The sequence below is a fragment of the Ambystoma mexicanum genome, chromosome 3q (genome assembly GCF_040938575.1).
Source record: "Ambystoma mexicanum isolate Mex_15411 chromosome 3q, UKY_AmexF1_1, whole genome shotgun sequence".
NCBI classification, from domain to species: domain Eukaryota; kingdom Metazoa; phylum Chordata; class Amphibia; order Caudata; family Ambystomatidae; genus Ambystoma; species Ambystoma mexicanum.
Genome location: NC_090926.1, coordinates 180,891,333 through 180,904,918, shown reverse-complemented (window position 1 = coordinate 180,904,918; position 13,586 = coordinate 180,891,333). Strand labels below are relative to the sequence as shown.

The 13,586-nt window shown below is 48.3% G+C and overlaps 1 protein-coding gene across 9 annotated transcripts in view; it reads left to right on the top strand.

Annotated features, from left to right (window-relative positions):
• Nucleotides 1-13,586, top strand: part of ATF1 (activating transcription factor 1) — a 935,797-nt gene that overhangs the window by 392,886 nt on the left and 529,325 nt on the right. For 8 of the 9 annotated variants that reach the window (XM_069653441.1, XM_069653442.1, XM_069653439.1 and 5 more), the window contains one exon: nucleotides 1,519-1,644. In XM_069653441.1, coding sequence (XP_069509542.1) covers nucleotides 1,519-1,644 — 126 coding nt within the window. Of the gene's footprint in view, nucleotides 1-1,515; nucleotides 1,645-13,586 lie in introns of those variants that run through there. The other variant, XM_069653446.1, reaches the window with a different exon arrangement.

The following is a 13,586-nucleotide window of genomic DNA, read 5'->3' as shown; positions in this document are numbered from 1 at the left end:
CTTCCGCACCCTGGATGTTAAGATGGCTCTGAAAGTGTACCTAGACAGAATACTTACGGAATCCAAAGCCGCTTTTTGTGAAGATGGCCCTAATAATAGACCTCTGTTCTAAGCGGTCATTTGCAAGGCAGATTGTTTTGTGCATTATTCACTGTTGGTAGAAGTTGGGTAAGCCTAATTCAGGCATACTTCGGGTACATACATTCAACAAGATGTAAAGCAGCTGTTGCAGCTCTTGACAAATGTGCCCATAGCAGATATTTCTAGAGCTTTTACAAGGTCACCCATGTATATATTCACCAAGTACTGTTGCCTAGACTTTTCTTTGGGTTCTTTTTAACTGACCCTGTTGAGTCCTTGGGTATCATTTTGTGTGGTGTTCATTCGAGTATCTTTCGAGTACAAGCAGTGTTTCAGAGAATAAGATATTATTCTTTAATCTGCTATGCCACCCCATTCCTGCATTCAGTGGTTTGGTATGTTATTTAGCTACGTTTTCGATTTATGGTAAAGGCTCCACAATGCAGCAGGAGTTATTTGCTTGTATTCCTAGTGCTCCACAATGGGTAATTTTTTTATTTTTCACAACAACCCACTTCCCTCCCTTTCAACATGAGTGTTGGTGAAGTGGCTTGATGGTCTTCTTACCTTCTCTATAATATTAATTTCAATGATCATTGACCCTATAAACCATTGTGGGTGTCCCTCTTGAGATTGCCTTCTTTCAGTGCCGATATCCTTTTTTTGATTTGACAGGTAATTGATTGCATTGGCCTAATTCCTTATTTATATTTCAGAGCACACAAAAAGCAAGTTTAATCAATGCACTGCTTATTTCTTTTCATTTTATTTATTGGGTTTAGTTTTAAAAAAGGGTTTTTATTTATCAATGAGCCCTGATGGATAACCTGACTTTATTTCAAATATATTTAACTTATTGCAACATTCTGGACTTTGTCTATTGACAGAGATAATGGGCCTCATTACAGGTCGGGCGGTCTGGAATTAACCGTGGCGGTAAACCCGCTGCCACTGTTAATTCTGGACCGCCCGATCCCGAGTGCTGCAGGCGGGAGGTGATCTTCCCGCCAGGTCTGACCTGGCGGGTTGAACACCTCCCACCTGCAGGCGGACGTGGAAAAACAAGCACCATCACGACATGGTGCAGGCGTTTCCTCTTCCCCATTCCCATTGAGTCCTATGGGACTCAATGGGAATGGGATTTACTGAATTCCGCCTCCGGAATTCCCGGGACACCAGGGCTGTAATGCCCTGGTAATTCCGGGAGTCACGGAGACGGAATGGTATTACGAGTCTGGCGGTAACCAGGCGGTTTTACCGCCAGACTCGTAATGAGGCCCAATGTGTTTGATTGTAATGCTCACAACCATGGTGAACCGAGATTACAAATAGGTCATGTTTCCTTTCTTTTCTTTCAATAATCCCTCAAAAGTGATGGCCACACACTTTAATGTTTTTTTTCTTAAAACTGTGTATGTTCCTTGATTTTGTTTTCAGATGTCATTAAGAGGTTCTACTCCACTAACAGTTCTGCAAGGCTCAGGAGAGCAAGTCCAAATCCAGGGAGTTATTCAGACAGCACAGTCCTCCGTAATACATTCACCACAGGTGCAAACGTTTCAGGTAAATGTTAATATACAGTGCCCTGTTTATTTTATGATTTCAAAGTCTTTAATAATTGTCAGTTGTGTGTATTGTCCATAAAACAAATATTGACTGCCATGTAGAGACCATGATTGTGTGAAACCTACGACCAAATGTCTGGAAAATCCAGTACTGTGGTGGATTGGCTGAAACAAGGGAATAGCGATGTTTTTTGTTGGGATAACTAATTGCTAGGATTATGGGAATATAATGCACACACGTATGTTCTGCTTGATACTGGTCCATCAGTTAGGTGATACATTTGAATTTCCTTTTAATGAGAATGGGTTATGCTGCCCTTCATTTTTCTTTTTTAATGAATTGTATTGCCCCTTTTTTTTTAAGAGGGGTTCCCCCCTTTCGTCACCCCATTACGACTTGCACACATTACCCTTGCCAACATTCCTTTTCTTAATGGTGATGTTGAAATTGAGGGATTTCCAATCGAATTTTGTAATTGGTGTTTACACAGGTGTATCTCAGCAGCGCCAGGATGAGGTAAAAATAGTGTTGGCATTATTCCTATTATTGGGATACTCGTCTTCCCAAGGTTATCCAAAGCACAACACAGTGTCTCCTGTAGCACCCGGCAGCTTCTTTGACACAGTTCGGAGTCTCCAGGCTATTGCACCCAGCTGCCTTTTTGTCAGAATTTCTCTTCAGTGGTATAAAACATGCCCGTTATTTTTAATCCCCATCTGGAGGGGAGGGTAGTTTCTGGTTCACTTTTCCTGATACCGATTATAGTGGCCCAGTTCACTATTGGGGGTAGGGCATCCTTCCTACCCACTACAGTACCTCACTACTTCTCATAAGGGGTATAGTGCCATTCCCACTACAGGGTAAATCTCTTCCTGTCTGGTAAGCGATATGCTGCTGTTTGGGATATGGTGCATTTTGTTATTCATTTATTTTTTTTGTAAAGTTGATTTTATTAAGTTTTACAAGTGTGAGTCATGGTACAACAATAAGAAAACCAGTACATATCTTATAACAGTAGAACTAAGCTATAAAATTCCATGTATTCCGTGTTTGTCCGGCAGACACGATCTTCATACATAATGTTCGAGTATAAACAGGACTCCCCCCCCCCCCCCCCCCCTCCCCTGTTTCCCACCCCCCTCCCTCCCCGTGGTCAGGCAGTGTTTAGTACAATTCTTGCAGCATTCATCGTGTGGTAATCAGTTAGTATATGTTGTCGGGAACTTCCGCAGTCCTGAGAGGACACTTTAGTGTGGGCGGACTCAGTATTATTTAGGTCTCGTTTCGCTCTTCTGTTCTTGGGGTGGTCAATTTATGGCTGAGGAGTCCGTTGGGTAGGTGTATGTTCTTGTATTCGATCCAGAGGGCTTCGATCTGCGACGATCTTCCGTGTAGTGACGCTGTGATATGTTCCATTATGCAAATGTTGTTGGCAACGTTGATCCATTCGCTTTTCGTAGGGGTTATGGGGGCTTTCCATTTCATTACCAGCGTTGCTCTTGCTGCTAATAGCAGTTGCGGAGCTATATCCTTTATTTTGATCCAGTCATCCTCATCCTTCTCAAGGCCGAAGAGCATGAGGTAGGGATTAGCTGTTCTGGTAATGCCGTCAACCTCCTTGATCCAGCCCAACACTTCAGACCAGAAGACTTTTATTCGGGGGCACCCCCACCACATGTGCCAATAGTCTGCTTTTTCCCCACATCCCCTCCAGCATTCTGGCTTGATTGTTTGGAACATTTTGGATAACCTGACTGGGTCGTATTGCCATCTATGCAGTAACTTGATTGCGTGGAGCTTGTATTGGTTTGAGATGGATATTTGTGTGGCCGCTTGGCATATGGTGTCCCATAGGTCCGGTGTGATCTGTTCAGCAAAGTCTTTTTCCCATCTGCCTTTCAGTGCGTCCGTGTTCACTCCCTCCCCTCCTATCAGTGCCCTGTACATGTCGGATATTAGGCCTTTCATCTCAGTTCTTTAATCAAGTATTTTTTCAAAAGGAGTGAGATCTCTCATAAATTTAGGCTTCCACAGAGGTCTCGTCAAAACGCCTTTAATTTGTATATATTGGAAAGTGGATAGTGGACCTATTCCGAGGGCTTCCGTTAGTTCTGGGAGAGGGATGAAGGAGTCTTTTCTTTGTAGTTGCCCAACTCTTTCTAATCCTGCCTCATACCATGCTTGGAATCGTCCTACATTTGGAATGTGGTCGTTGATTCCTGGAGACCATAAGTGGCTCAAAGGGGCTGGCCAGGTGGTAATGTTTTGCATGTTCTTTCCTTGTGTCCAGATGTCCCAAATGGTGCTCAGTATGGGGTGGCCTTTGAGTTTTCTTCGAATTCTGTCCTTCGGAGCCCAGAGCCATTCCGAGACCGTGGCTGTTGAGAAATAGTGATTGTCCATATTGACCCAATGGATGTCTGTTTCATTACGCAGATGTGGGATTAGAACTCTTAGTTGGGATGCTTCGTAGTATTTGTGTAGGTTAGGGAGTCCGACCCCCCCCTTGTCTTTGGGGAGTGTTAAGATCTTATACGGGATCCTCGCTTTCTTCCCTTGCCATAAGAATCGGGGCATGGCCCTTTTGGTTTCAGTAAAGAAACCAATCAGGATCGTGATGGGTAACATTTGGAAGGGGTATAGGAATTGCGGGAGGGATACCATCTTTATTGCATTAAGTCGACCGAACCAAGATATTGTGAGCTTATCCCATCTTGCCAGGTCGGACCGGAACTGGTTTAGTAGGGTAGGGAAGTTGGCCTCGTATAGGTCACTCATCTTTTTCGTAATTTGTATCCCCAGATACTGTAGTTTTGTGTTCAATTTTAAGGCCCAGGGGAGAGAATTTGGTGATATTTTCATCTTCTGAGCCTTGAAGGGGGAAGAGTGTCGACTTAGTTTTATTTATTTTGAACCCTGAAAGTCTACCGTATTCTTCCAGCAGACAGAGGGCTCGAGGGATGGAAGAAAGGGGTTAGTAATGTGGAGGAGGATGTCATCTGCATAGAGGGCAATTTTGTATTCCGTCGACCCCATTCGAATACCCTCTAGGATGGGGTCGGCCCTCATCGTTATTGCCAGGGGCTCTAGTGAGAGTGCAAAGAGAATTGCCGAGAGGGGACATCCCTGTCTAGTCCCACGTTGCAAGTTAAACCATCTAGAATATTCACTGTTCACGAATATTGAGGCTTTAGGGTCTGAGTATACTGCTTGTATTGCTGTCCTAAACCTCGTGCCCATTCCCACTTTACATAATACCGCTTTTAGGAATCCCCATTCCACCCTGTCAAAAGCCTTTTCTGCGTCGATAGAGAGTAGGACCGGGTCATTATCCAGGGTCTGGGATGTATGAATGAGATGGAGGGTTTTGCGCATCGTGTCAGCCCCCTGTCTCCTGAGTATAAATCCAACCTGGTCTGGATGTATGAGTTGCGGGATTAGCGTTTCCAACCTTGCAGCCAGGATTCTAGTATAGATTTTCGCGTCAAGGTTAAGCAGGGATATGGGGCAGTACGAGGCACATTTCGTGGGATCCCTCCCTGCCTTGGGGAGCACTGTGATCAGTGCCCTGGTAAAGGAGTCCGGGGGCTTCCCCGTGTCCATTATCTCATTGAAAAGGGTTGTCAGGAAGGGAGACAGTATTGCAATGAAGGTTTTATAGAATCCGGCAGTGTAGCCGTCTTCTCCCGGGGATTTACCTAGGGTTAGTCTCTTTATGGCAGCTTAGACTTCCGATTCTGTGATAGGGGATTCCAACAGTTCAGCATCTTGTTGTGATATGTGGGGGACAATTATTGAGGACAGGTACGTTTCAGTATCTATTTGTTCAGGGTTAACTTCAGAGGAATAGAATGCCTCGTAAAAGTTGGCAAAGGATTCTGGAATAGTAGTGTGAGCGTATGACGTTTGGGAGTTATCCTCAGAGATTTCTAGTACTCTTCGTTCAGCTCTCTGCTCTCGAAGCCTGGCAGCGAGAAGCGCATCTGACTTGTCCCCCTTTTCATAGAATTTTTGTTTCTGAAACCTCAATTTGCGCACCACTTGCTCGTGTTCTAATAGTTTCAGTTTGTTTCTTTTATCTCTGGCTCTACTCATTTTTATGGGATCTAATTCTGCGTCTGGGTCGGGTTTGCTCTCCAGTTGGTGAATTTCTGTTCGTAGCTTCTGTTCGATAAGATTACGTTCCCTCTTTTTTGAGGAGCCTTCTCTTATCAGAATTCCCCTCCAGGTAGCCTTTCCTGCCTCCCAGACGGTCTGTTTGGACGCCTCCCGATTATCATTTGTTTCGAAGAATTGGGAGATTTCCATCTCCATTTCGGCTCTGAAGACAGCGTCTTTCCAGAGGCTCTCATTGCAGCGCCATTTGCCACTCCTGGTCGGTAGATTCGCCCACTGAATGTCTGTGAGGACCATGTCGTGGTCCGACCAAGTGATCGGGGTTATGCCTGCTTTAGCTGTAGCCTCAGCGAGGTCTCTGGATAGGTATATGTAGTCAATTCGGGTATACGTATTGTGTGGAGCGGAATAAAGGTGTAACCTTGTTCTTCGGGATGATGTGCCCTCCACCCGTCTATCATATTATACATTTCCATCATTTGCGCAAGCTCAGTTGGCTCAAGTCTGTTCTGGTGGCTCGTGTTGGGGTTCCCAGGTTTTCGATCTTTGACCAGGTCCGCCCATTGGTTAAAGTCTCCGCCTAAAATAATGTGCCGGTGGCTTCTAGTAATATCTTGGGAATCGTTCTGGAGAGTAATCTCGATTGTCCCGTGTTCGGGGAATACAGGGTCGCAATCATTACGTTCACCTTACCTATTTGCCCATTTACGAGCAGAGCTCGTTCTTCCACATCAGACCATGTCCTGGTAGGGGTGTATGCTATGCCTTTTCTCTATAGAGGATTCCCACTCCTCCTTTTCTAAGCGGGCCAGAGCCCCAGTATTCGTTCCCAACTCGTTTCCCAAGGATCGGTCTTTCTTCTCCTTTTATATATTTCGTTTCCTGCGGGAGGAGGATATCTATTTCAGCCCTACGGAATTCTCTGGCGACGAGGGACCGTTTCGTCGGTGAATTGAGTCCTTTTACATTGAGTGTCCCGACTCTCAAGGAGACATTTTTCCTTGTGTTAGTGTCAGTTGTCATTGCTCTTTCTCATGGGAAACAGTCTCTTCGTGTGTAATTGGTACTGCTTTTTACTCGTGGAGTGCTTGCTGCTGCGCTTGTTTTGGTTTACTATGTACGCTGCTTTGACCCGCCTCGGCCCTGTGGCCTTTCCCTCCCCCTCCCTCCATCCCCTCCCCATTCCTAATTGAAGGCGTCCGATCGAACCCGGCATGTTGCTCCAGGTCGGCATCGGACCACTTGGGGGGGGGGGGGGGGGGGGGGGCGTTACTTCACGCCCCTTAACCAAATAAGTCATCTTTGTCCGGAGTGAGCCCCTCCTTGATTCCCCCCTAATTTTTGTCATTAGAGTCAGGAAAACGTGTATGTGTTCGTATCGCCTCATTACATCATTCACTTATTTAATTGGAACTGTCTTACCAGTGTCGCTTGGGTTCAGTGATCTGCTTCTGGGGAGATATTGCCTCTCCGGAATTTTCGTGACCCCTTTACTTTCTTTCTCCTGGGGCCTTGGATTCGCCACTCTCGTCCTTCTCCATGCGTCTCTCCAAGGCTGGCCACCTCTCCCTGAGTGCCAAGAAGGTCAGATATGCACGTTTGTATTTCTTTCTCGGATCTCAGCCTGAATCTGGTTCCCTCGTATTCGAATGAAAGTGAGAAGGGGTAGCCCCACCTGTATCGAACGTTCTTTTCTTTGAGCATCTTTGTGAGCGGACCACATGTTTTCCTGAGAGCCAGGGTCAGGGAGGAAAGGTCTTGGTATATTGAGATTTGTGCTCCCCCTAGCGTGATCTCGTCGCTCCTTCTGGCTTTTTCTAGAATTCTAGCTTTGTCTCTGAAGCGATGGAATCAGGCAAGAACCGATTGTGGACCACCCGTGGGGCCACCTGCTCTATGTATTTGTTCCGTTATTGGTTCATCCACTTCATCGTCTGCTGTGAGGAGTCTGATAATGTTGTGAAGTGTTTCCTTGAGGTCCGCCTCCGTTTCCCCCTCTTTCTCAGGAATTCCAAAGATGCGTATATTGTTCCTTTCTCTATTTTCCAAATCGTCCAGTTTGAGTCTGAACTCATCTTCTTTGCGTTCCAGGTCCTTCAATGTCTGTGCATGTTGTATCTCTAACGTGTCGATTGAGGTCTGGTTATTTTCCACCCCTTCAAGCCTGTCCTCCATGCCGTCGAGTCTTTGGGTGATCCTGTCTATTTTGCCTCCTATGTTAGTGCCCAAGTTTTTTATTTCGCCCAGAAGGGCAGCAATGTCTCCTTTCGTTGCCGCCGCCAGTTCATTTCCTGTAGTGAATGTTGTTTGCCATTGCTGGTTCAGTCAGGGCGGGAGAAGTGGGGGCGTAGGCGAAGTGCAGAAGCTTGTGCTTGAAGTTCATGCGGGGTTTTGATGGTAATGTCGTGGTTCCTTCAAAGCGACAGGCAGAGGAGGCACACGCCCCTGTTTTGGGGGCCTTACCCTCTGTACTGATCCGTTATAAGGCACATGGGGTAGTACCCTCTTGGCAGTGGTGGATTGGTTGCAGCTTTAGGTTTGGGTATTGACAGTATACTGCTGTGATGATGGCGGGGAGTGCGTACTCGGTTCCTTTGATTGGAGGAGGCACACGCCCTGTGTTCAGGGGCCTTACCCTCCGTTTGGTATGTTTTCTGTTTCGCCGGCGAGGTGTACTCCGGGGGGGGCCTCAGGATTGGAGATGCCTCGTGCGTGTTCTCAGGTGAATCGCAGCACCGTTTGGTACACGTGCCAAGATTTGGGGTCTCACCCCTGGTTTACTTCTAGTGTTGCTTTCTCCGTTCGACACTACGGCGTTCTGTGCCGGGGTTCGTGGTTCGGAGGGTTGTCCCGCGCACCTCCACTACTAGTGGGGCCAAGGCAGATTGTAATTCTGGTGGGTTTCTCGTCTCACTTTCAGGAGTGTGTGTGGTTTACCGGTGGGGCCCCTTTAAAGGGTGCAGGAAGCCATCAATTACCTTCTGGAGGGCCAGTCCGTGGTGGGGTGGTTGTTTCCACGTACCCGTTTGCCGTGGGTGCACCTCGCTTCTGGAGTGGAGCCGAGCGTGTTGTGTAGACTCCCCGTTTTGGCTCCTGGGTGGTCCGTTAGGTGGTCCGTGGGTCGCTTGGGGCAGAGGCCTCTTCTCTGGTAAGCGCAGAGTGCTTCAGCGCCGTTATGTCCCCCTCTGGAGCGTCGGGATCCACCGGAGAGTTTGGGGGGGGGGGGCCAAGATGAAGCGTCGAGTCCCAAAACCACTCACGAAGAGTGGGTCCGCAGCCGCTACCCGACGCGGGCCGGGGGCGGTGGAGTGCAGATGTCGGGTGGCCCTGAGCTCTCAATGTTCGGCTGCTCGAAGGGGGGCGGGGCAGTGAACAGGCCTTGCCACGCGTTATGGGTCCTTCGTGGATGCCAGGCAGGGGAGGTATCTTGAACGGGGGTTCGGGAGGGTTCAGGGCTAGGTCACCCACCTGTTCATGTCAGGGATCTGCTCAGGGCCGTGGTCATCCGCGCTCGTGTAGGCTCCGTTTGCGGGTTCGTGTTGTGGGCTTTTCCCGAGAGTGCCCTGCAGCGCACGTGTGCCGGGTTGGTTTCGCTTTCTCCCCGGTCCGGACGGCCGCGGCTTGTGAGTCGGATTTCGTCGGGATCCCAGGCCCGTTTTCGCTCGGGGTTTTTCCCAGTGCTGGGGGAGATATTCGCACAGCAGCTTCACGCTTTTTCTCCGGTGGGGGGGTCCAAAAAGTGGGGGCTCAGTCCATCTTTTGGGGCGGCTGCAGCGGAGCCCACGCAGAGTTCATGGATGTCCCTGCGCCCCCTGGTGGCCACCCATGTTATTCATTTATAAGGCGTCGAAGACCGGCACTGAGTCATAGTGGCGCCAACAACAATATACAATACAAAAAACATTAAATCAGGAGAAATAGAAGACTGAGAAGCAGATTCTCATCAAGTCAGAGATATAGTCCCACCTCAGCAGAACAGATGTGTTTTAAATCCAGCTTTGAAAGCTTCCAAAGATTGGCACAATCTCAAGTCTGAAGCAAGAGCATTCCAGATGTTTGGTGCCATGAAGCAAAAAGATCCCTGTGCCACTATGAAGTTTGGCCCCAGGCGTTTGAAGAAGACCCAAATAATTTGATCTCAATTTTCTTCAGCCGGGTAGCCAGGAGATGTGGCTAGATGGATAAGCTGGCCTTCAAAAGCTTAGGCAGGTTCATTGGGCTAAAACAGTCTAAAAGGAAGGACTTCCACGGTCTTGTCTTGCATTAGTCTTGACTACAACCGAGATCCCAGCCTTTTCAGGGAACTTGGGACCTTCAGGACATGGTCTCTTAGACCTGCAGTCACTATTCCTGGCTGGTGGCTGCTGCTTCCTTGGTAAATCTGATTGCCTTCTTCCAACTCCCTCTCCACTTCTCCCTGGTCAGGCATTTATAGGCCATACTTCCTTCATCACTCTTTCTTGCTCTTTTTAGCAATGCAATTTAGACCAATCTGAAGAACTGTGCCTAACACTGGTTCCCTCGTGAACGCTCGAAGTGGTCTGTAGTTTGGCTAACAGTTCTGGTTGACAGCTTTGCCCCTCTGTGCAGTTCCCCAAGCTAATGACAAGCCCAGCGACTCAAGGCAGGAGTCCTACCTCTACAGTGGCTACATATTTAACCCTGTTAGAATTCAGCCCTGGCTTTGCATGTCTATTCAGCTTTTGCAGAGTTCTCAGTCGCTGTTTTTCCACTCATCTGAGATCCTTCCATCCAATCTGCTGCAGATGAGATTTGTTCTGTGGTGAGCTGGTCCGTGAACGGGAGCGCCTGCTGGGCTTGACTTCCTAATCAATTACTAGCAAGGTTATGTGATCCACTTTCTATCCCCTCAGGATATCTGCACCTGTTCACCCTTATTAATCAGCAACGTTTCCCAGCCAAGCGGAAATGGGAATGAGCACAAAAGCATATGTAGTTTTCTTACAGGAGACATTTACTCAAACAGAACAAAACTTATATCCTCCATTAGACTTAAAATAATCTGTACCAAAACGGAAGCAGACAAAGCCGCTCAAGCCCGGATTAGATCCAAGCACCAATACCACATACAGGGGAATAAAGCAAGCAGCATGTTGGCCTACAGCTTAGGAAACAGAGCCAGAAGTAAAATGACTTGCCTCCGGGAGGGGGATTAGAGAGATTTGGGGAAGAGCAAAGATGGCCATTCAACTGATTATTTCGCTCTGCTGATGAAGGGGGCGTCCTTGGACCCCTTCCAGCAGCAGAAATACCTTGCGGCAGCAAACCTACCTAAACTATCAGCCCAGGAGCAATTGGAGCACCCCATCTGCCCATAGGAAGTTGAAATGGCAATAAAAGGCCTGCAAAACAATAAAGCCCCAGGCCCACACCTGGTACTACAATATACCCCGCTGCCCCACACCCTGTACTACAAGACATTTAAAAACAGCCTCAGATTCCAAGATGGCCGCCAGAGTGAATCGCAATTCACCTTAAAAGTGGCCAGCACGGATTATGTGAATACATTGCAAGCTACAAAAAGCATAAACGGAAGAACCAATACTCCCCACAGAGTTGTCAGAGGTGAAATACTTTAACAGCACAGTAAAAGAATAATCAAGTTTGTACCTCATGGTCACGCTTACCGAGTAGCGACGGAGAGGCAGAAGCAGCAAACAAGCAGTGAGGGACGGAATCGCCCTGGTGGGTATACCACAGGTGGAAGAGCTGGTTAAAGTGGCCGCGGCCAGGCAGCCGTGCTTGAAACTGGAGAGAATTCTTTTCCTCCCTCCACCCTGGAGCGGAGACCTGGCGGGGTGGCCAGGCAGATCAAACAAAAGCAGAGAAAGTGAATGGCGCATTGAGAAAGGTGAGCCGCAACAGGGGAGAGGGTGGGAGGAGCAGCTCCATAAGCAGGGGAGTGGGCAGTCAGGGGCTGAAAGTAAGGCTGGGAGTGCCCTGCCCCGGGCATTTAGCACAGGATTCAAAGGCCCCCATATGCAAGGGAGGCCCTGCAGGTCAACGTGAATACACGGAGGGACAAATGAAGCTCCTCTGATGCGCATACTGCCTCTGTAAAACACACTTGACAGTACTCTAAGCGCCCCCCCCATCTCACAAGACAACAAAAAGCAGATTCACGCAGCTGCCTACGAGGGGGGGGGTGCCCTAAGTGACCAGCAGATACAATAAGGGTGTGAGGGGGGGAGGCAACAGACATCCCTCAAGACACAGTAACTTCAGACAGCAACACAGCCCCCATGGAGTAGCTCGCCATGGGGAGCCCACGTTCAGTAGCATAAGCCCAAACCACTTCAAAGGCGGAAAAGTTCCCCATTTCAGTTTCAATTACCGCATTCTAAGGGGCCAAACGCAGCGTACTGGACAGTATTTCGGGGCCTTGAGGGTGGCAGAATCGACTCTTGGGCCAAAGTACCCATATCAAGCCTACACTCAGCCCTGTGCAAACAAGGGCTCGAAATGGGGCCAGCTGGAAAGGTGCTGGCAGTAGAACCCAGTAGAAGCCCCAACAAAAGAGCCAGGATACCAACACAAAGAGCCCATAGGCTTATAGAAGGGCAGCGACATGGCATGCAGTGAAGAGGACATGCAGGAATGCCTTAGGGGCATGGAAGAAAGAATGTCGACATTGTTCCAACAGCAAATGGTGAATCTAAAACAAGAGCTAAAAAGCTCCATTAAAGAGGTCAGGGAAGAGATTAACATCTTGGGCAATTGGGTGGACATTACGGAACAGGGACGATCTGATTTCTCTGGCGACGTCCGGCTGAACTCGGAACTGCTGGATCAAATTGTGACTGTGACACACAACTTGAAAATCCAGTCTGATTACCTTGAAAACCAATCTAGAAAGTCGAACATTAGGATCAAAGGTATGGCTGAGACAAATGCAGATGCAAACCTAAAACTACTAGTCCAACAATGCTTCGCCACTCTTATAACGGAGACTTCCCCAGAGGAAATTTACATTGATCGCATCCTTAGGGTTGGACCTAGAAGGGAAGGTCTGGGCGACAGAACTAGATGTCCTGGCACCATTGGCCTCCTATGAAGTGAAAGAGAAAATCCCCTGAGCCACCAGGGGACAGACAGCTGTCACAATAAACAGATCACAAGTTTCCCTCTTCCAAGACCTAGCAGCAACCACACTATTGAAAAGGAGAGCGATGAACCCTGTTTACGAAGGTAATCGTAGACAAAAAGATCCCATACAAATGTACATTTCCTTTTGGCCTACCCTTTTCATGGGATGGTAAGCAACAGAGGGGTCACCACATGCACTGAAGGCCTTTCAATATTGGGAATGGAGGAGAATGAGTCAGACCCCAAAGAGAACAGGCGAGGGTGCCCATCCTCCCCCGGCAGAGGACTAGACCGTGGGACTGGTCCACCACAACAGGGAAAAGAGGAGACCAAATAAAGAGGACGTAAGCAGTGTCCAAGGGAGGGGGGGGGGAGAACTGAGTTTGAATGGGGAACGTTTAATTGGGAAGCATTGGGGAGGGAGAGGATAAGTGAAACGCATAGAGTGGGTGAGGAGGGAGCAAGATAAATTCAGCTCTCAGTACAGGGCGGTGGAGGAACTGTGAGGGCACCACGTAGAATCTACAGAAGGTTACGTAACCTTAAAATAAACCGGGTAAACCCTGGGCTGTCCCCCAAGTGAAATTGGGATGTATCTTAGGATACCACGCCTAGACGGGATAGGGGAAAGGAGGGGGAGGGGGGGTTTAAGGGGGAGGCGGGAAAGACAGAGACTAGGGAAACAGTGTTAGACGCCACAAAGCAGACAGGTTACA